The sequence below is a fragment of the Pempheris klunzingeri genome, chromosome 7 (assembly GCF_042242105.1).
Source record: "Pempheris klunzingeri isolate RE-2024b chromosome 7, fPemKlu1.hap1, whole genome shotgun sequence".
NCBI lineage: Eukaryota > Metazoa > Chordata > Actinopteri > Acropomatiformes > Pempheridae > Pempheris > Pempheris klunzingeri.
The window spans coordinates 17295008-17319013 of NC_092018.1; the positions used below are offsets into that span (position 1 = coordinate 17295008).

General features: G+C 43.6%; 1 protein-coding gene across 3 annotated transcripts in view; it reads left to right on the forward strand.

Annotated features, from left to right (window-relative positions):
* rhobtb4 (Rho related BTB domain containing 4) overlaps positions 1-23402 on the forward strand; it is a 37946-nt gene extending 14544 nt beyond the window's left edge. For 2 of the 3 annotated variants that reach the window (XM_070834107.1, XM_070834108.1), the window contains exons 3-12: positions 9451-9652; positions 9967-10070; positions 13745-13930; positions 14265-15084; positions 15430-15649; positions 16744-16862; positions 20338-20488; positions 20745-20833; positions 21038-21143; positions 21452-23402. In XM_070834107.1, the coding sequence (XP_070690208.1) occupies positions 9461-9652; positions 9967-10070; positions 13745-13930; positions 14265-15084; positions 15430-15649; positions 16744-16862; positions 20338-20488; positions 20745-20833; positions 21038-21143; positions 21452-21630 (2166 nt within the window). In that variant the 5' untranslated portion in view covers positions 9451-9460 and the 3' untranslated portion in view covers positions 21631-23402. Of the gene's footprint in view, positions 1-2954; positions 3258-9450; positions 9653-9966; positions 10071-13744; positions 13931-14264; positions 15085-15429; positions 15650-16743; positions 16863-20337; positions 20489-20744; positions 20834-21037; positions 21144-21451 lie in introns of those variants that run through there. The other variant, XM_070834106.1, reaches the window with a different exon arrangement.
* The last annotated feature ends 604 nt before the right edge of the window (positions 23403-24006 follow it).

Sequence of the window (24006 nt, forward strand, 5' to 3'; positions counted from 1 at the left end):
TGTTATCAGCTCCATGGTGCTGGAGGACTGTTTGGAAGACCCACTGCAGCTCTGACCTACTTGTGTCAGTGTACGCGGCTGCATGTAGACTGTTTTTCATCGAGTGTGTGTTGCATGCGCGTGTGTGTTTATTAGTGCTTGGGACAGTGTGTGTTTGAGGCGAACTCTCTGTGGACGTGGGGAGTGTGAGAAGCTGGGTGTTTTGACAGCTTTAGACCAGTTCCAGTACAGTGCTGGGGCAGGGGGTGTGCGGGCCTGTTGGATATTCGGGCGAGCTGGAGGGGTGAGAATAGGGTCAGTGGAGGAGTTGACAGGAGGGGATGAGATGAGGGGAAGAGTTTCATTCCAAAATGCTCTACGGCCTTAAAAAAGATACCTGATATCTGTTGCTTAAGAAACAAACTCATGATGTCATCTTAAATCAATCCACCTGAACTTAACGGTATTCACTTGCACCATAAAGTAAACAAGTAGTCACATTTTTAAAATGGTGGATTGCTGATTGCAGATTGAAGTCCTTATGTGATGAAAAAGTGAGATGAATTAATACATTGTGAATTAATACTTAGTAGCTGAATCCTATTGAATAGAAATTGTGATTTACTGAACTTGAATGAAATGTTTCTACTGAAATAAACAATTTTAAATGCATCAGTCTTTCATTAAAACCTGAGGAACATTGGATGGCACTGAATATGCTGCAGATTAAATGGAGTATTTGTCCAAGCAGCAGGACACTCCTTGTAAGAAGTAGTCATGCCAAAGAGTGATCTCAGCTCATTCTCCCAACTTTAATCTCACCAAAGTGTAAAAGCTATGGGAGTAGACTTCCCACACAGTTAATAGAAGAGCGATAAAGCTCGTAAACAAAGCCACACAGTCCTCTTCGTACTACTGTAGCTGAAAAGGCCAGACATCACCTCAGCCTGTGCTGCTTGAGAGTTCTCTCACAAGTACACCTCTCCAACAAAGGGACTGCCTCTCCACATTTCTAAGCCCTCTCAGTGCCTGTGCTGTTGAACCCCTGCTTTCTCCAGCAGCATTCCAGCCCATCTTTCATGCTGTTTCATTCTGGCCGTGCCAGCCAGGTCAGGGGGCAGTGTTTTCTCAGGGCTTCAAGACAATTCTGGACAAATAGATATATATAAAAAAAAAAAAAGACATCTCCACTAGTTGCACATTGAACTCCTGTTCACTTGGTTGTGGTGTTTGTGCTGTGTCCTGTCATATGTGCTTTTACAGTTTGTGTGCAAAAATGTGCATGAAAACACACATTTTTTACGAGTCTGATGTGAGCACAGGGGTCAAGTAATAGATTTATGGTTGATTTGTGTTTTGCCATAGTATGATCCTGCTTTGGTGAATGCTGTCACTCTGAGGCACATAATATGAGAGGATCCTAGACTTCACCAGGATATGTCAAGATGTAAGCGCTTTGTGTAGTGGCCTTGAATCACAGCACCGATGTGCTAGTGTAGCCGAGTGAGCTTATAGCCCCTTTGTTTCCCAGACGTCAGTACCAAATTCTACCAGTAGATGTCTGTCTTCAGTCTCCACAGTCATGGAAGAAAGTTGGCAGGTCAGACTGTTCAGGGTCCCCATATGGCCCAACACTGCAAAATGCTGCATGTGAATTGTTGGATAAAATTTAATCTAATTCAAATTCCACATTCATCTCGTATCTCAAATTGCACGCATGACTGCAATGAAAGGCAGATGGACTCAAAAGGAGGCTCAGGTTAAAAACATGTCTGGGCAAAGTCCTCAGTTGTATAACATCAGACTCACAAAGCACTTTGAGTATCATTTAAAAACAGTTTTACTGCTAGAATACTGAGGTATTTGTGCCTCTCAGCGACATGGCAGCATTTTTCTTCTCTGGCAGAGCTTAACATTCCAGAAATGAATTCCCAGATATTGAGAAGTTGGAAAAATATGATGTTGAAAGGCTGGGTGTTTTCCACACATATCCATGATCTGCCTTTTTTTTTTTTTTTCTTGGCTCCTGTATTGGCATTTATAGCAATCCACAGTTGCTATGTGGTAGGTAGTTGCTATGCCTGAGCACCCAGAATAACCATAGAACTAATATAACATCTAGATTATTTAATCGTTTACCTGGATTTTATCATATATGAGCAAGGATTTAAGAAATTAAGCTAATCTGAGCTAAAAATCTTTTTACATTTTTTTTTTTACATTAAATGATTTGTTTTCATTCTGCTACATGTTTGTCATGCTTTAAAAATAAATCCCCCTCCTCTGTGAGTAACACCGGTTCAGACTCTTAGACTCACAGTAGTAGTAGATGTGAGTTGGCTCCACCAACAACAGGCAGCATGCATTGCAGGGTGTTTTGAGTTAACAGGATGGAAAGAGCCGTTTCGGGGCGGGGACACTATAAGCTTTGCGCAGCATGATTGGCTCTTGTGCCCTAATCTCTTATGAGACCTTAAAGGGCTCCTCCTCAGCTCCTACTTCCGACACACAAAGTCATATTTATAACTTTTTTGGAGTGATCAGCCACTTTTGCTGGTCAATATGTTTGTTGAAGAAGCAATATGCTGGCTGTTAATCGTTTGTCAAGTCACACAGCACAGCATAACTGAAAGAGATGTAAGAGAAAATGCAAATGTCAGGGGCTGGCTTTTGATGTTTTAATCCATACACAACCAAATCAACCAAATGTATATTATCACTTTCTCTACTTTTAATTCTTCTATGCTTTCTCTTGTACCCTTATATGTGTCTCATTCGTGCCGCTGGTGTATCGACTATAGAGGAGACGCCAAAGGGGCGCCGCGATCCTCCAAATGTCTAATTTTGTGGCGGCACCTGAACGCAGCACGGGATGAGTTGGACGACTTGTGTCGTGACGCGGAGACGTGAAGGCGTGCCTCTGGTGAAATCAGCTGGGGAAACAACAACAGAAAAGGGGGTGGCTCAGACCGGAGTAATCTTTGCGCCAGTTATGTTTGGATTTCATTGTAAAAAGCGTCCTTTTAAAACCAAAATCATATCCGGAGTGCAGCAGCCAGTCCACACCTGCAGAGGACGGTGAAACGCCGGACGAAGGCGGCGGCGAAGAGAAGTGAGAGGAGGATGTGACAGGGCACAGGTCCTGTGAGACGCCCGCGGTTAACTGCGCACAAACTACTGGACCACCTCTTCATTCTCCGCGCGTCTTTGTCCGGTTTGAGCGACCGGCCGAACCACCAGCAGGGTGGCATGTGGGTCAATTCCGGAACCGTCGGAAGGTAGGGACCCCTCCTGCATCAGCACTGGGTCACATGCCCTCAATGCACTTGTGCACTAAGCAGTCCACACACCGCTTGTATGTTATCCTTAACTCCAAAGATCCACCAGCTGCAGTGTATTCACGCCGTGGTGACCTTATAGTACTTAATGGGTTTTTAATCTCCTCGTCTGTTCCCCCAGCGCCCCTTAAATGGTCCCAAAGGCTCTTATGTTTTATATGTATTAAACTACTTCAGCACGAGATGCCACAGTTGAAGATTATTTCTCAGTCCCACACGTGCCATGCGGGCTGCTGTTATTAGAGCATCTCGACTGAGTGTTGTAGTGCAGCGGATGGGCTTGGCACATTACGCAAGACTTATCAGCGCATCATTTGGGATGCAGGCTGTTTTCCACCTGCCTTTTACAACACTCTTATGTGAAAGACGTCTCATCACCGCCCTGAATGTGTCCTGTGGGTGTCCTGCTTGTTTACCCCGCAGACAAAGCAAGAGATCGCCTGGTTTGTTGAATCGGTTTCCCAAAAAAAAAAAAAAAAAAAAAAAAAAAAAAATATGAATGAGCCAGGTGGTTATGAATGGCTGCGGGGAGAGGGAGCACACGAGGTGCTTTTCATTGATGAGCGTAGTGATGCTACACCATGGTATTTACCCGAACGGCATCACGCGGACCAAAAGTGTGACAATAGAAAACGAGTAGAATCTCTGTTTATGTGAGGCACACGCGGCCACAAACACACCGTAATGCTGATCCTGTGGCTATGACGTCACCAGCGCGGTAGTGTTACGCGGATAGCTGGTGTGGCTGGTGAGGAAGCCTCTCACACGTCTACCTGGAAATAGATAGGAAAAAAGAAGAATATTCTGCATGAGTTCTGTATGAATTAATCATATCTGCAGCAGGATGTGGTTGCATCCAGTTTGGCTCCTCTATTCTATTGAAACATTGGCCTTTTGTCCAATATAGTTTTTCTCCAGAAAATATGTCTATTAATTCTCATTCTGTGACTGTGGCTCATCCTTTTGTGGAATCACCAACTGTTCTGAATTTCATTTATTTAATTTTAGCACCATTAGACCTTCTGTTCCAAGAAATTTGCTCTGCACATCCTGATAAAAAGGATTTCAGATTTCAGTTTGAGACCCTCTGTCATTACTTACTGTTAATGAATTAATGGTTGGGGTTATGTGTACCGTCAGATGGATGTGCATGTGGAACCGAGCTACTTATTGTCCTGGCAAGGCGCTATGCCAAACACTATGACTGTGTCAACAGCTTTGAGATAACATACAGTGCAGCACTGACAGAGCCACATGGGACAGCCAGCCTGCTCTATAAGGTTTGCATGAATCTCCTGACCCGTGTTTCAGGCTGGAGTGGAAGGTGCACGGAGGTGATAGACCTTGCAATTGTGTAATTGTTTTAAATGTTTTAAATGTTTGTCCTCTTCAATTTGAACCCAATGTGTTATAACATGGACCGCAGCCCATGCAGCACTGTTAGCGGTATGTTTGTAAGCTATATAGTGTATGATCGTTTGATAATTTGGGTCCAGGCTATTTTTGAGTTGTAAGGAAATAGCCTATTTTAAAATGTATTTTTACATTATATTTAAATCTCCTGTTACGTTCCCAATGGAGATATGTTGCCTGGAATATCATCTTCCAAACAAACGTAATCCACCTCCTCATCGACAATAAAATTTGGGTTAGTGACCGAGTCCTTTGGCTCATTGTTCCAGTGATTTGATTTGGTTCAATTTCAAAACACAAAATCTTACACTTCTAATTTTCCAAATTCTCATATGGAAAATGAAAACACCTGGCATCTGAGGCATCATAACATTATATACATATTTTGAAAATGTTTTAATTGTTGCATTTTAATATATCAGTATCAAACTCTCAAAGTAGTGTAATGGTTAGTATGGGAAATATTTAAAAAATGGGCAAGAAAGCAGGGGTGATGAAGGCAAATGAATGATTGTGTACTGTAAAGAAAAATGATTGGAGTGGACACTGGAAAGTCGAAGGGTGTGAAACAGAAACAAGATAAAGAGAAAAGAGTTAAGACAGCAAGAGAGGTGGAGAGAAAGAGCGGGTGGAAAATATGGACAGAGGAGGAGGAGGAGGAAGATGGGGAGGGATAAAGGAAATGAGGGCATCAAGAGGAGCCTTCCTGTGTTTACAAAGCATTATTGCAGCAGAGAGATGAGAGGAGGAAGGCTTTCTCTACCAGACGGACATGCTGCTCCCAAAGACCCTCTCATTCATTAGGATAGATGCGCACATAATCACTGTCTGCCACGGGCCGTGCAGTAACACCAGTACCATCTGCAGTGGGTGAGGCAAGTACGTGCTGGCATGCATGTGTGTATGCATGTCTGCGCTAGTGTGTGTGAGTCTGAGGCCTACTGTCAGCCATCCAGGGAGCCAAGCAGAGGCTACAGACCAGGTTATGTAACCAGTCTGTGCCAGCTGCGCCTGTGGCAGCCACTGTCTCAAACATCCACATGATACACACACACTTACACTCCCACAGACACAATAGCACACACACCTTAAAAGCATACACGAGCACGAATGAGTAGACATTCTATTTTATGAGAGTAGACTTTTGACAACAAAAAAAAAATTGTTATAAAAGAATTAGGTTGCATACATGACTGCACACGTATCTAGCATTTATTCCAACAATTACACATGGACACTTTGACTATGCAGTCAAGCTTGTGATAGTGTAAACCCCATAGCTCTGTGTGAGTGTTGGCCCATATATAAAGTGGGTGGTTATTGGGGTCATTTTGCAGGGCTGGATGGAGGGAGTGGCGAGGCAAGCGGCTTTGTCATGGCGTCGGGGTGAACTCTGGCCCTAAGGAAGAGGACGAAAAAAGAAGCGGATGGGGGCAATGGAGGGTTTTGGGATGAGTGGTTGCTGCCAGTGGATTGCTAAAGATGTTACATAACAGAGAGAGGGAGACAGAAGGGGAAGCAAACCGGAGGTGGGAGGGCTGTCTGCTTAATGCCGCTCCTTGATTGTGAAAAGTGTGAGGTCATATATAGATGGATAGGTGGCTGCTGATAAAAAGGGGCGCAGAGGGCATGACGTTGGATGTGAGAGAAAAACTGGGAAAAAAAGGACAAGTTCGAGGGGCGGCGGAGAGAGGTTGCTAGCAGACAATGAGTGAAGTGAAGGATGGAATTACTGTGTGCTGGAGCATTACATTTAGAGGATAAATACAGAATGGGAGTGAGAGTGAGGGAGTTTGTCAGTGGGTCAGAAGGTGTGGTTGAGTGGGCACAGCTGGAAACAAATCAGACAGACCTAGAAAGATAGAAGGATAAATGAAAGGATTTGGAAAGGAAGCAGCAGGGTGTATATATAAAAAAAAAAAAAACAAGAGGCAAAGATGCTAGGAACTCTGCAATGAGATAGAGCTGTAATCCATCTCCTTATGAAACCCCCTCTGGCCTTAAAGCAAAGCCATACTGAGACACACACTGTCCAAATTATGCATGAGCTTCTTTGTCCTCCTGCACCGAACACACAAACACATTCACACACTCGCACGCTGACTCAATCCGTGACTTTCCAGAGTAAACCAGAAGGTCGATGCTTGCATGTTTGAGTTCCTGTCACAGTGTTCCTATCACTGTGGTTTTGCCTACACCCACCAATATGTCACTATAAGAGTGAGAAACACACGCAGGAAAAAAACTGGGACAGCATCTCATTCTCTCTTTCACACACACATTTTATTGTTACATCCCAACACTTCTTTGTCCTTGCAGCCTCCTTTGCTGTCTCGCTGGGAAGATGACACTTGCCAGCAGATGAAGTCTAGACGCCTGCGTACAGTTCACTATAGGTCGTGGGCTAAAAATGAAACCTGAGCTCCTCTCAGCTTTTCTTTCCGCTCCTCTGAGCTGCTCTGCTCTCACAGTCTCTGGCTTCTGCTCAGCCTTCGGTTATGCAATTAAAAATAATTGCTGAAGTTTGTGAGAGCTTATGAAGTTCAGATATAAACCTGAGAGCAGGTGCATATCTGTCAAGCGTGGTCATGTGTGAGTAAGCAATTGTGTTATGTGTGTTGACCGATGCATGACTAGACTCTTGCTCGCAGCCCGGTGCAGAGCCTCAGTTGGAGGATGATATCCGGGTGCTGGGTACTCTTGATCCCCCTGAGAAACTCTCCACACCACCACCAACACCACCTCCTTACATCACCTCTCGCATCAGTCCGTGCTTAACGGACCGGCCCTAAGCTTAAATACCACACACAATCACATGCACATACATATGCACCATGCAGACCATCCATCCAGACTCGCACAGGTCAGTAGTAGAGGGTCTTAAACTGTACTGTGGTGTCTTTTTCTCTATCTGTATTTTCTTTATTAGAGAACCACACATTTGAAGGTGGAGGGAAGCATCAGCAGCTGTGATTTGTTTCCCTTAGCAGCCTTGGTTATTGTTAGTCTTGCCCTTTTGATCCTCATGGCATGACTGGGTGATTCTAATGCCGGGCTGACAGTCCCTCTCTTTCCCTCTAAGACTCTAATAATCCCTTCCTTGCCTTGTCTCTCTTGCAATCCCTTTTGCTTATCTACTAAAACGCTGGAAATTAACAATACTATGCATCCTCTCTCCATCTCCCTCTGTCTGTCGATGCCTGTTTCATTTTTGTCCTATTGTGGATTTTACAGAATCACTTGTGAGGCATATCAGACTTCACACACGCTCTAAGAGGACTGCTGCTTTGGCAGCTGCCATGACTATTGGGCAGATAACCGTTAGATAAATGTGGTTGTGGTAACTTTTTATTGCTCCTCCTATCTCTCTCCCCTACCTGTGGTACGTGTCCCTGAAGGTCTCTCAGCCAGACAGGTGGCAGGGGAAAAAGGGTATTTATAACTGTGAAAGGCACAGTTTTATCTGTTCCATATGGACCATTCAAGAAACAGCCTCCTTGCCAGACTTCTATTCAGCTTCAGAGAGACAAAGGTAGGCTCTCTGTGCTGCACTTCCTGGCTGACGTAATTGGGGCTCCTTCTGACAGGAAAGATGTTTTTTGTCAATGTGCGAGGTATCTTGGGAAGAATTAAGAATTCTTCCCAAGAATTCTTAATTAATTAAGAATTCAATATGGCAGCTTCGGTCTTCTGGACAGATTGTGGGTGTGTGAGCACATGGAGAGCAGGTCATGGCTGAATAGCAGGGTGCACACATGGCTCATGTGTCCGATGAATGGGTGCCTTTTTTAGCTGCTGGTGTCTGTCTACGCTGGACTGTCTGGAAGTGTTGCACTGGCATCCACGTCAATGGAATAACAAGCAAGGGCCTTTATGAATGTTTCAGATGCTCTATTTATGGGGCCTTGGGGTGGGTCTTCGAACGAGTCGCAAGGACCGATGGACTGATTAGCTGGCTACAGGTCTAACTGTGTGTGTGTGTGTGTGGGCTGGTTACGCAATAGACCAGATTCTTCCAGCAATGTTTTAAAAAATGGGTATTAACATGTGTTTTGACATGTCAGAAATGTTTGTAAGCAGTTTATGGAAAGGGGATTTTGATAAGCTTTTCACAGCGATGTGTGTTTTATAAAGAGGAAGTCATTTGAGCTGTGTACATAACCACGTCCGTTTTATGTTACGGTTAAGCGTTGACAGGTGGTCAAACATGCAATCACACTTTTATCTGATTTTTCCTGCGTTATTGAATGACCTAAAAACTTAATTACACGTGCCATTTTGATGCTGCCAAGGTAGATGTTCCATCCCTTCGCATTATATCGTCAATGCATCAGAAGGGGAGCAGATAAGGGGAGAAAAGGACAGTGAGCTCAAGGGACGTCTCTCTTTTTGTCTCGCTGTCTTTCTCTCTCCCTCTGTGTGCTGTTACAGAAATAGCTCTGCAGTCCCTCTATTCCTCAGCCTGCGAACCATGTGTTCTGTTGAGGAGTTTGGCAGGAGCCTCTGTACACCGGTCAGTACAACTACGTGGGCTCAGAGCCTTAACAAAGCTTCCCTAGCCGGGGCTGGGAGAGAGTTGGAAGCTACTTTGCCAGTTGCTTTCATTGTCAAAATGCAGTGCCATTCCTCCTGGGATTCTTTATCGATTTGATTTTAATTTTCCATGAATATTGAATTAACCTCTTGTCTTTCCCTCTCTCTCCTATCTCCCGTTCTCCAGGGCCCTCTCCATGGATATAGACACAGACTATGAGCGGCCCAATGTGGAAACCATTAAATGTGTGGTGGTAGGGGATAATGCAGTAGGCAAGACCAGGCTAATCTGTGCTCGGGCCTGCAATGCCACCCTCACACAGTATCAGCTGCTAGCCACCCACGTGCCAACCGTCTGGGCCATCGACCAGTACCGTGTATGCCAGGAGGTGGGCCCGCATACACTCACACACACATGTACGCACACAGGCACACACAGTGTCGAAAGAGCCACATATAGATAAACCCGGGTGCAATTTTGGACATTGTACATTAGTAACATAGGCAACATCTCTGTCACATCTCTTTTCAGGCCTGTGAAAAACAACTTAATTTTAAATGCATGCATTTTGACAATGTGCATTGTTTTTTTTCCCCTTTAACCTACTGATTACATAATCCCTCAATTCTGCTAAAAACACTAACGTCACAATGAAGTTAAGACCTTTTGACCTGATTACGGGAATATGTTTCTGTGTTGCAGGTGTTAGAGAGATCTCGTGATGTAGTGGATGAGGTCAGCGTGTCCCTGAGGCTATGGGACACATTCGGGGATCATCACAAAGACAGACGATTTGCCTATGGCAGGTGAGCAGATACATATGCAGAGACAAACGCACACACACACTAGCAGCAGACATGCAGACATTCTAGCAGCCAGAGCAGAGTTACTGACCCAGTAACACAATTGCTGGCTGACCACAAGGTTAACTACATTGCAACACGTTCCATTTTCGTAATTGGTTCAGCCAAGAGATTGCTTTGTTTTGGCTGTATTTGTAAGGCATTGACACAGTTTCTTTGGACTAATGTGACCGAATTTAATGTTGGCCGGTTCAGGAGAAAATAACTTGCATTCATAACTGTCACACCCAAATGCCCCCATCTATCCATAACATTACCCAAAAGTTGTTTTCTGTGTAACCCAGTTGCTACACTTTTTAGTTGAACTGTGCCCTCAAGCTGTTACATCCTTCTTTTACCAGACATGATTGGATCATCGCTCTATCCTCTTACTCCCCATCCCTCTATCAAAGCTGCTTTATTGGCATGAAATGCAAAAGTACTTATTTCCAAAGCAAAATCAACAAATACCAATTCAAATGACAGTGACCAAACCTGACCATATGCCAGTAACAGGGAAAAGTGAAGATAGATTTCATACATCATTAAACGAGTCCTGCACATAGACAATTAGTTATTAATCCACATATTTTTCTAAATGCACATATTTTGGGTTCATTTTGTATTTTGTTTTTTCCCTTTTGTGACACAGTGCTTGTGAGACATTTGTTGCCACTCTTTCTTTATTATGATTGTATATGTGTGGCAGACAGTGTGTGTCAGCGTGGTTCAGTTTGTGGCTCAATTGTCTTCCTGTCTGTTATGTTTTCCCACTCTCTCAGTGTCTGTACATTTGCACAGCCTCTGTTTGTGTGTGTGTTTTGGTGTGCGTGTGTGTCTGTCTGCATGTCCTGTATGCTTTGTCAGCCTGCAGTCAGCTGATAAAGACACAGTGCCAGCTCAGCTGTTTTCTGCCTGCCTGCCTTCCTGGTGTCTGCAGCTCCAGGCATCAACCCCCCCTCCCCTCCCGCCCCTCCTCCTCCTCCTCCTCCTCTTCCAACTGTGTTCATCCACTTGTTCATCTGGGATGTACCCTCATCTGCAACCTGCCCTCAGACTCCTCTCTTCTTCTCTCCTTTACCTCACCCCACCTCCTCTTTCCCCCATCGGCCTCATTACTCCATTACTGTACTGACATCATCAGCCCTCTCTTTGCCCTTGACACTTTGCTGCTCCTTCACCCTCCCCGAAAACTTCCTCCACTCTGTAGCCTTTTGTTGATATCAAAACTCAAAACATCACAGTGTCAGACAGTACCCAGACTGTCACATGCTTTGTTAGGAGAGGAACATTCTGGTTGGGAAAACAATCTGAGCCTGAAAATAGGCTAAGCCAAACTTAACCTGAGCCAACCTCAACTTAATTTTTTTTTTTTCAGTCAGCAGAAATACAGTTTAAAAACAAGCATTGTCATGTTGCACTTGTAAGCATTATTCTTGTAAGTACTTTTAGTAGCACATTATCAACTTTTATAATACTGTTGTGACAGACTTAATGACTGATCAGGGGTCTCATGCCAAGCCACGTGATTGCAGAGTGATACACATACCTGAGTGATGGGACTTCTCTGCTGTGTTTGTGTGTGTGTGACTGCCTGTGCACATATGTGTGTCTCTTCTTACATAACCTGGTAAGTGATGACCTTTGCAGTTTAGATTCACCGCAAACACAAACAGAGGAATCATTAAATGATAAGTCACCGGTGAAGTTTTTTATTATACATTAATGCTGGTGGAAACATTATTAGTGATACCACAGTGGACTTTATTCTTCATCACTTGGCTCACAGGATCTTTCAATAACTGCTTTGCACTAGTTTCTCATCGTAAACAGAACAACAGTATATGCATGAATACAAAATGTAGGTCACCAGGGTTGACCTGCAAGTTGAACCTGGGAATAGTTCTGCAGTTCTGCAGTGCAAAGCAGCTGTACTAATGGATTGTTCTGTACTGATTTTTAATGTTCACCCCAAAAACAAGTTGAATTGAACAGATTCAAAAGCCTTCTGGGTCTTATATTTCTTCTGCTCTGATGGAAGCCTTTGTATAGTGCTTCCCCTCAGTCTCTGTATTGTTGCTGGCGATTACAATGTTACGCTAACATAAAGCTATACTGGCCCAAACTATGGCAGTAAGATTTTACTAGGCTGTAAAAAAAAAAAAAAAGTATTATCCTTTAACTACGAGAACAAAGGCACGTACACATAACATGACCTCAAACAGATTAAGCCATGGTAATGATCCTTTGACAAAGTGCTAATGGGAATTCCTACGTGTGCGTGTGTGTGTATATGTGTGTGAGCTGTGATGTAATGCTTTAGAAGTGTATATTATGTCTATGGGAGCAGGAGCTTTTCAGAGATTACATTAGCGAAAGTTAAGACGGACAATGGGACCTGTGTCTGCACTGCAATAAGCATAGTTTGTAGAAAGGCTTTAGTGCGTTGCGCCTTCATAAGTAATTCAACTTGTCACTCAGGTGCATATTTTTTTATGCAAATTAAGTCTTCTTTTAATCTTCTTTTGATCTTTTAATAAAACATCCTAAAAGATGCTCTTGAAACTGTTGACATTTCATTCAAAACAGGTGGAATTTTCTCTTTGCTGGTAGATTTTTTTTTGCAATGCATCGACAGGTGTTTTTACTCGTGGCCGCAAGTACAGGATGTGGCTTAGCACCTCACATCTTCTTGTGAAATACTATGTGCCTTGCAAATGTAAAAAAACAGGACTATATATTTGATTATCTTTAATCCATCAATGATAGTTAGATGTAGCATACAAGTTACATAAGTGATGCTAATTCAAATAGGCCTGGTCCTGTGCTGCTGGGGCCGAAAGCCCTACGTTGTTTGTTGTTTTAAGAAGCAGATCATTTATGAATTCTTTCACTGTCAGCATTGTTCTGGTACTAAACGATCCGTCTCACTGACACGCAGCTCACTTTAACGTTACCCACAAACAGGCACACGTGCGCAAACATGCCACAGAAATATCAGCACCAGAAAACAGCTGAAAGTGCTGCTGTCTGCCTGCTCAAACACATCGGCCGAGGAAATGAAGTTGTGTGTGTGTATCCTGTTCTATTCTTAGCCTTCTCTTTGTGGTCCATGTAGCCTTGGAGGGCTTAGAGAGATTTACGTAAGAGAGAGACAGAGAGAGAGAGACAGAGAGAGAGAGACAGAGAGAGAGAGACAGAAAGAGAGAGAGAGGAAGAGATGTGCCACACAGATCACTAGCCCTGAGGCCTAGACTCATACTCACACACACACACACACGTCGCACAGACCCACCCACACACGCACGTCCTGTGACCCCAGCTTTTTTGATGGCACTGTCCATGCTCCCACAATGCCTTGCAGCAGCTGAACAAGCTTCTTCCATACACACATCCCACATGTTTTAACATAAAGTGACAAGATGCTCAGTGACTCAGGGCTGACCCCTTTTTTTCTTTCTCTCTTTTCTGTCCCCCTCACTCCATCAAAGAGCAAATGCCGTCCCTGCTGACATCTCTTGCTCCTGACACAACAAATCAACTCTCCTCTGCCATCTTTTCCCTATCTTATCTATGATTACTGTTATGTTGTAAACAAGAGGAAATGAAGACTTTTTCTCTCTCTCCCTTCCCTCTAGGTCTGACGTAGTGGTGCTTTGCTTTTCTCTGGCTAATCCCAATTCCCTGCGCCATGTACGCACCATGTGGTTCCCGGAGATCAAGCACTTTTGTCCCCGTACACCCATCATTCTGGTTGGCTGCCAGCTGGATCTGCGCTATGCCGACCTGGATGCAGTTAACCGTGCACGACGACCCCTAGCCAAGTGAGACGCCCTCTTTATCATGCAGTAACAGACAAATTCAGATACAGCATGCACCGTGGTGGCTTTTAGTGAGGGTTGCATGTGGGGTTGCTCCAGGTAATCATGGATCAGTAATGTAACATAACGGAAACTAAAGCACTGTGAATAAGACATTGACAATTCTATATAAAGATATATGTCCTGTATGCATGTTGTTGAAATGATTCCTGAAATTAAGACACCACGGCCTTGCTTTGGGTCAGTTTCTGTTATTGTTGAGATGCACAACTTCCTACTTCCTCCTTTCTTGTACTTACTTCAGTCTTTATCATCATTATCTCTTCCTGTCCCACAGACCCATCAAACCTACAGATATCCTTCCCCCAGAGAGAGGCCACGAGGTGGCAAAGGAACTTGGCATTCCTTACTACGAGACCAGCATTGTAGCACAATTCGGAGTCAAAGATGTTTTTGACAATGCCATCCGAGCTGCCCTCATCTCCCGTCGTCACCTGCAGTTCTGGAAGTCCCACCTGAAGAAGGTCCAAAGGCCTCTTCTCCAGGCGCCTTTCCTGCCTCCTCGCCCCCCTCGCCCCATAGTGGGCATCCCAGATCCCCCTCCCACAGATGGCGAAGGCCCTGATTCCCTTTTCTGCCAGCCGCTTTGTGCAGATGTTCTTTTCCTTCTGCAGGCTGGTGCCACTCGCGTCTTTGCACACAAAGTCTATCTGGCTACTTCCTGCTCCAAGTTCTATGACCTTTTCACCCTTGATCTTGGTGGATCGTGTACGGGGCCACGGGCAGAGGAACAGGAGAACAAGGAAAACTTGGAGAGTGGGGAAGAAGATGAGCAGAGCAGAAGAGGAGCCAAGGAGCAAGCTGGGCGCACTAAGAGCCTGGACATTGATAAAGATGGGGTTGATGGAGGAGTGCGGGGCCTGAATCGACCACAGCTGCTCCAACAGGGCTCTTTGAGGACTTCCCAGAGTGATAATGCGCTCCCCTCTAGAGCTCTGTACTCCCTGGGAGCATTAGGAACTGGTCGAGCACTTTCCGGATGGGGAAGGGGCTTCCTGAGTGTGTGTCTGGAGCATGTTGATGATCCCATGACTGGACGACCACGTCTCATGACTGTTGTTGCCATGGATGCGCTTATACAGGAAGAACCATTTAAGGTGATGGACGTAAAAGCAACAAGATTACTAGAAATGAATAATCTTAGTTATTCAAAGTGCTTTTAGCTGCAAAAGACAAGAAAGGTAAACAGATTAAAGTAAACATATCTTCAATATATTTTAGGCTCAGACCATTTAGTGACTTATAGACAATAAATAAGACCTTGAAATCAATACAATATCTAATAAGATCTGGAGAAATGTGTTCTCTCTTCCCGGGGTAAAATACCATAATTCTATTGATGTGAATATTACAATTATCAATTCTCCAGGGACTCTTAGCATCACTTGAAAAAGAGCTTTTTCTTCCCTTACATCTGACCTCTCTATTTGCCCTGGTTTCAGGCGGTGCTGCAGTACCTGTACACAGGCAGTCTGGACGAGGGCCGAGGGGATCTGATGCAGGTGGCTACCATTGCGGAGCTACTTGAGGTGTTTGACCTGCGGATGATGGTGGCCAATGTTCTGAACAGAGAGAGCTTCATGAACCAGGAGATCACCAAGGCTTTCCACGTCCGCAGAGCCAACCGCATCAAGGAGTGTCTCAATAAAGGGACCTTTGCTGGTAAACCACTGTGCCAACTATTCAGTGCCTCAGTACTTTCAATAACACTGGTGTCATTGTAGATGTTTCCCATGTATGCATCGGTAGGTGTTTGTGTGTTTGTCTGTAAGTGTGTGCATGTGTGTGTGGGTGTGTGGGTGGCTGTAGTAGAGGTTTATGTGAAGCTGGAAGGGAGAGTGTGCAAAAAAGTGTGAGAAAGACAGAAAAGATTTTGCTAATTTCCAGCATTCTCTTTCAGTCTCTGGAAATGTACACTCTGTGTACATTTGATCATATATTTACCATTGAATATTTGCTCTAAAAAAATGCATTTGTATCTTGTGGTTTATCTGTTTTCTGAAGCCCTTTTTAAAGTCATCCAGTGTTTTGATGGCTGTCGCTTCAGTCTGCTCGATCGTCTTGTGTTTGCTCTTGTATGCATCCTGTGTCCTGTGTTTGTGTGGTGTTGTCTGTCCCCCTAAGCTGTTACATGTTATGCATGTTGTCACTGCGTTTGCAGCCAGTGCCAGACACATTTCTCTGCTCAAAACCTGTCTCACATTCACTTCTCTCTGTACTTTCATTTTCTTTCCTATGTTGTCTTCATGATTTTAACAATGGAAATCTTTCTTTGAAATGCTTGTCAAAGATCCTGTTGATAAATTAAGCTACTGGTAGAATTGTATAAACGCATCTGCCTTATCACCTTTATCATTCATGTCTGGAATTAAAGATTAAATCCTTTGCTTTCAGATGTAACCATTACAACATTATTACACCAGCACAGTTGCGATGTTCCCAATCGGCACTTTCTCTACTAAAGCTCTAGTCTAGAGTCCACACAGGATTTACTCCATGACCTACTACTCTTCGTCTGCTCTCCTTCCCTTACTCTGTGTCAAAAGCTGGTCTGTCCTTCTGTCAATTTATCTCTCTGTCTGTCTACCTGTGTCTATGTCTCTGTGTGTGTCTGTCTGGCCTTCTGTCTGTCTGTCTGTGTGTGTGTGTGTGTGTGTGTGTGTCTGGACGTCTGCCTTGTCTGTCTTTCCCCCTCTGTAGCTTGGGCCTCTGTGGCACTCCACGAGATGAATGCTCTTTTCCCACCCCGGTTTTAGATGTGGTGTTCCGACTGGACGATGGCTGCCTCCCGGCCCACAAGCCCCTGCTCATCTCCAGCTGCAACTGGATGGCTGCCATGTTCCGTGGCTCTTTCATGGAAAGCTATGTAGAGGAGGTGAGTTTAGACATACTGGGAAGAGCTAGAGGATGGAGTTACCTTTAAGTTTTGAGGAGGGATTTAGTTTCTCTGTCCTGAATCCTTGGAAATGTGCAACAGTTAACTCTTAGCGGCAATCTAATCACACTCCTGTACTCAGTATGTGACTTTTGATAAAAGAATCAATACATGAGGTAAATGGGTTGCTTAGACAAGGTCACATTGCACAACCTGCAACCTGTGTCTGTGTTCCCACTGTGTGCTTCTAGTGTGTGAGCTTTTACAGCTGAGGATGTTTGAGTTCTGTTATCAGATGAATCTATAAACTGTCGTTTATGGTTGAGGCTCTTAAATCATCAGGCCTTGCACAGATAATGAGCACATATAGACTATACCTGCATGAAAATGTACATCTACCCGCTCACCCCTGCATGCACACAAACATGCGCATGCACACTGGAGCATTTAGTCACTTGGAGAGGCAGAGCACCGGAGACTGTTCACTGGACCTGACCTAACCAGCCAGGAAGTCTCTTCTCTCTGGCTGTCTTTAAGTAGACGCTCCCCAGACTGTGTTGCAGAACTAGATCCCCTGGGGTATGGTTACTTTCAAGGTCAGCGGGGTTAGGTTACGTAGATTCGAGCTCTCAGAAGGATTGGAAGTCATCCTGAGAAATAAACAGAAACAGACAAGGAATACAAATGCTGCACAAAGTATGCTAGAAGTAAACTAATGGGAAGCCTGGGAAAGAAAACCATTTTGGTTTTTCGGTTTCCATGTGAATAGCCTAGATTTTATTCCAGAGCACACCATGTGAGCGGGTGAGAAAAAAGCCACTGCAGCTATTGTGGACGGAGGTGAAAACAGGACATCAGCATCAATGAGGGGGCACTGTGTTTGCTGCTGGGGGGCTGCCGATGTCTGTGGTTACTCTAAATGGTACCATGCTAGTTACTATTGTGGCATTGTTTTTGGCATGAAGCTGGCACAGCACAGAAGGCAGGTGCCCTGGAGACAAAGACTCAAAGACTGACTACACAATGAAGCTGTCAGCATTTATGTTTGCAAGCAAGAGTGTATTTATTTTTGCCTGTAAATGTTTTGCTGAAAAGCATTTTTTGCTGAAAAGCTTTGCAGTGCTAATTACAGGATTTGATTTGATCTGTTAACAGCAAGCTGCAGTTATCAGATTCTCTGCTGGCTTTAAAAATGACACCTTTCCTCTTTGGACAGGCAAAGATTTAGCCCGTAAAGTGTTGCTAATGTACATCTTCACAGATAAATGTTAGTTTGAGGTGCAGTGTCAGTGGAGGTGAGCAGAAGTGCTTGCTTAAATAGGTAACATTGGTCTTTCAATAGAAGCAAAGCAGACACAATAAAGCAATTGCACAACCTTGAGTTGCAGATGGTCTAGTTCTTTTCAGTCGCTCTGAAAGATTATCTATTCTGGACGAAGTATGAAGAGATGCTGAAGAGAAAATCTTAACAGTGAGAAGATGAGGTCTGGTAAATCATTTTGATAATTTAATGTTATTGCTCATCAACCTCCAGTTTTACTCCTACGTTCAGTCTTCATGAGAGGAATATTGTTATACCATAATATATATACAAATGAACAAATCATATCATTATATTATCATATTACAACTGTTGTTAGGTTTGGGAAAGAGAATTATATAAATCTATTATAGCAGAAACTGTAATTATAACTGTGAGAGTAGCATGTGATCAGCCTGACTGTTCTATTTTCATGCTTATGTCACACTTCCCTCTCAGTATTTTTAGGCTCACACATTTCAGTGTTGATGTGGTGGTGTGATAACATGGCTATTTTAAGTTTTGTGCAGAACAGCATGAATATTATGTGTTTCAATCTGGTTTATTATTATCATTATCATTTGTAGAATTAACTTTGTAGACATTCCACACAATAAGCATGTTTGTGAAAAACTCCTGTCTCACTGCAGTAGACTTTAGTTTTACAGTCTACAGGATGAATGACCTCAGTTTTCTTACTCTTGAACTTGTTTCCTCATCTGTGGTGGTGCCTGTGTGACTCACTGCATTTGCCCCACCTACACATTGTTTATAGCTTTGAACATGTAGTTTACACTCATTGTGTCTTTGAACTTTCACTTCCCTTGAGGTGACTGTGTTTTCAGTCCTTTGGGGACTGATATCTCATTTACATCCTTTAGTCATTGCAGCTGTTTTTCTTTTCCTTTTATTTGATCCGAAGCTTTATGGGTTTGCAAATGATATAAATTTGCTCTAAACTTTTAGTTGACCTCTAGGATGGCAGAGTGGTTGGAGGGGACAAAAGAACACCTGTCAATACAGCTGGTTTTATCCGTAATGTCCTGTCACTTTGAATGTGTCCACTCATTAATGCTTCCTGGCCCCAGGTGGGGCTTTAAGCTCTAGAGTCTTGGTGTTGTGACATTTTAGTCATAAGTAGAGGTCGCCCCAAGCTGACATTCTCCTAATTGGTTATCGGAGTGGAGGTTGCAGAGCGCCTCAGTGGGTACACTCAGAGAGCTCCTGCAGGGGTCAGGTCATCACTCTCATCATCTACCCTCCTTCCGTCCTTCCTGGGCTCAGACTGATTTACCTGCCGCTCAATTGCTGTTGGTCTGACTAACAGTAATTAGGCCCACAAAAAGGTCTTGCTGATTTGTTTGCATTTATTTATTTAGCTACCCAAAGTTAAATGCTGGGCTGCAATCAAAAGCAGCATTACCTTTGCCTTTGGTGTCGCTAAGGTCTGACTGATGATAAAATGACACTTAATGATTGTTGTTAAATTGTGGACTATGGTCTAGCAATACATTTTAACTTTTGCCCCACAATAAAGCGCTGCCCTAATGGTTGTTTTACCTGAATATTAAACTGTGTATGTCTGGAGTGGTCCAGTATCACTAATGATCACCTAAGTTCATAGCTTATTTCATGTTATTGTATGAACATACATAATCTGATGTACCGTCTATTCCTGTGGAGAACACTGTCTGTCTTATAGTATAGTATAGTATAGTATAGTATAGTACGTAGCATTTCATTTGTGAAAAAGGTCCCAGTAAGATTTGGTTTGTACTTGTGACTGTGGGTTCTTTAGCTTCAGCCATATTGCTCACATCAGTAGCCCCCAGAAAGGACTTTCATCTGAGTTTAGATCAAAGAGAATGTTTCCAGAAGAGCATGTCCTCTGCCCTTTACCTCTGAATACCCACTGCACTGCCCACATTGATATTACCGTCTTTTTGGATCCCACCTATCTCTAGCCATTGCACTAAATATAGCATATATGAATTTGCCAACATTATTATTTTCTGTGTAAATGCAGGACAAGACACACACATGCAGTGTTTATATACCTTTCAAATATTTCATGAAAATGGATGTCTATTTTTAACATCAGATGTATTCATTGACTTTATGCCTCTAATTTCTCATCTTTATTCTTTGTTTCCTCATGATCTGGTCATTTTCCAGGTACCCATTCCCAACACCAGTACAGCCTGTATGCGTGCGGTTTTGGAGTTCCTGTACTGTGGTCTGCTGACGCCCTGTCCTGGTCTGGAGCCCATGGAACTAATTGTTCTAGCCAACCGTCTCTGTCTGCCACGCCTTGTCGCCCTCACAGGTAAAGACTCTCTCTGTAGAATTAGAAATGCTGCATGGAGAACTCACTTTTTACATGAATGTCTTATCTTGACTACATGTGAGTATGGTTATAATAGTGTTTTATCTGTGCACGAAAGTAAAAGATGGTAGGTGTAGTGAGTTGTGTTTATGCAGACTGCCAGGCAGACCATGAATATATGAGATAACATGCGAGTCCATGTGAGAATTGCAACAGTAAATATTGACATGATTATGTGCATCATGTGCATCTTCAGAACAGCACGCTGTGGATGAGCTTCTCCAGTTGGCACTGAAAGGAGGTGACATTGATGGACAGGTGTTGGCTTACCTCGAGCTTGCACAGGTCTGTTTTTGTAACGTTGTCTGTCCTTAAAATAAAATGTAGTTTATTAGTGATTAATTCTACTTCGTAATTTTGATATGTTGAATAGTAATTCATCATAGATTATAGATAAACGTTGATATTAATCTGTTCAATTTATGTCGCACCTCTTCTTTCACAGCTGAAATGACTTCTCATGTCTCCTGTTTTTCCTTTTATTTGCAGTTCCACAACGGCAAGCAACTATCAGCTTGGTGTCTCCATCACATCTGCACCAATTATAATAGCATCTGCCGCAAATTTCCCAAAGACATGAAGGCCATGTCTCCAGGTACAGGCACCTCCTCGTGTCTCTTAGGTCTGATACTCTGCCTCTTCTGAACCCTTTGCACACATGCAAATTTCCCTTCAGTAAAACACCCACAAATCTTGCATTGCAGTGTTAGTTTGTCTCGTGGGCTGTTTCTGTGAAATAATAGCAAAGAAAAATGATATCTTGCAATGTCATCTTCACCTTTCAAGAAGGTTTAAATACATTTTTACACACATTTTATAAATAGTAGTAAATATAATCTCTGTGTGAAATATTACATCTTTTGATCCCCTTTTCTGCACATATTTTTGTTGTCCTCTGTGCAGAAAACCAGAGACACTTTGAGAAACAACGTTGGCCCCCTGTGTGGTTCCTGAAGGAGGAGGACCGCTATCTGCGCTCTCAGAAAGAGCGCGAGCGTGAGGAGGAGATCTTGCGCAAGCAACACACCAAACGGGGCTGGTGTTTCTGGAGACACCCGTCCTCCTCTCCTCACATCTCCTAAAGGGTTTCTTCCACTGACTCCTTCCTTCTGACCTGGGTCATCCCACCCAGGATAACTAACCCCCCTGTTAACGCATATAGAGGAGGTCATCTTTGAATCCTCTATTAGTGGAGAAATGCCTCTCAGTGCTACTATGCCTGAATGTCAGCCTGTTTGGGGGAGTGTATGTGCCTCTTTATAATTGTGGGTGACTTCATGAGTGCATTTCAGTATGCTTGTGTGACAAGTGTAGACTTAAACTGAATGGTATGTGCGTGGATGTGTGAGAGTATGTTTGCAGTTATTATGACTGAGTGATGCTTCCGAGTTGAGTGCTTCCCAGACGCCCTGATCTATAAGGGCCTGCGGCATTGCAGTGCAGCCCCCTGTCCCATCCACAAGAGCTCTGTCCCTCCACCAGCACTCACAGTGTCCCAGCCTCTGAGTGATTGGACTGGGAGCAAGGGCTCTCTATCTCTCTCAGTCTCCATCCTTCACATTGACCTTAATGACTATTACACATTGACCACTGCAGCTCCCCTTGGGGAGCTTACCTCTGCCTTCACTTCTACGCAGACTGTTAGCTTGCACACACAGACCCGTGCAAAAGATCCACCCCTCTAAAACCAGCACTGGATTCCCAGGAACTGACACTTACAATGTAATTATTATTATTTTGATATTTTTTGACCTTTTTATACATGTCTTGCGCCTTCTAGGACACTCTTATCAGGGTTAATGGCACACACTGCTACCAGGAGGTGTTGAGGACCTTTGACTGCCATTGCACCCGTAAAGATGGGACTGTTATTCTAGAGCCCGGGTTTGAGTATAAGAGCAACGTTAAAACTGTTAGCAAGTTAGGATGCTCCATCAGGAGGCTTGATCATAGCTAACAGCCTCCACTGATGTGCTCCTTGGTGTCCATCATCCACCGCTGCGCCTCTCTTGCTAAAAAGCAAAATGAGTTGGATTCACCAATCTGCACTTCAGAGACATTCAAAGTGACCACTCTATAGCAATGATGGGAGGCAAAGAGGGCTAGCCTTACTTGATACCTCTGCCATGGAGGAAAGATGGATTAAGTATTAAACAAATGCGCTTGTAACGTCCATGACCACTAGGTTGCGTTGAAGCACCTCAGCCAGCCTGCCTTTACACCCCTACACCACTAGGGGCAGCACTGCTCAGGGCCCCCGGCATTAACCTTCACACCAACTAACAAGAGTGTTTTATGCCTGTGATTTCTTAACCGTAGTTTCAATTATTAACAGCATCAGTATAACTTCAATTCTTGCAGAAAGTGTTAGAAGAAATCTCAAGCACATGGACAGTGTTATTGGTGCATTTTAGAATCTGTACCTGACGAGGGATTTGCACCTAGTTCTGAATACCAAAGCTGTGATTCTTTTCTGATCTCTTTCTTCCTCACTTTCTTCATTCCCGGTTCCCCGCTTCTTTAAGTGGCAAGAGGGGATGTCGGAGAAGGAGGCAGTATGATAGCATAATTGAATCCCTCCTTGTGGTGGTGCAGTCTGTGGTGTGAGGAGAAAAGTGACACTGCTGGACATTGCCTTCCATTCCTCTTGCTGGAATTGAAAATGGTGCTTAAGACACAGTGAGACAGTGTCCACATGAACACAGAGACACACATGCAATTCTGTGTTCACAGTTTTAGTGTTTGTTTAGTTATTTAGTGTTTATTTGAACATGCAGCAATTAAGCGACGGTATTCGGATTTGACACATGAGTATTTCTTATTTAATTTTTCATCTCCATATGCTAACAGTCTGTAAGAGGTCATAATAGGTCACTGCTTTTATGTGTAGATTTCTGATTTTACGTACGGTGGTTACAACCTTTTAATGTCTTTTGCTGCTTTTGTATTTAAACAGTGTAATCTGTTCTGCTTCCTCGTTAACCAGGAAAATAATATTACTTTAGATTGAATTTGCAGCCGTGAGTGTTGTCTCAAAGGACAAGTGGCTTGATTTATAACTGCATACGAGAGCAAACCTGATTTTCTCGTTTAGGGTGCTAATTTCTTTGGGCTTTAGGACTGAATGTGAAAATGAGACTTTGTGGTGATGAGTTTCTATTAGCACGTTGTTCTATTTGTGGGTTTGCGCCCCTCAGCTTTACCCAGGCAACTGCAGGAGATAGATAGATTGTGAGAGACATGTGGCGCGTTCTGCCGTTGTCCATGGGAGGCGTGTTAAAATCATTGTCAGCCACAGAAATAGAAGTCAGAGAGGATCTCACGAGACCCAAGTGTGAATTGAGCTGATTCCTCTCTGAGAGGAGCGAAAGTGGAGTAAAAGTGAACAAGTCTCAGTCAGACATACTTTAAAATTACTCCACAGATATTTAAACTCATCCCAGTGCAGGGCTTTGGGA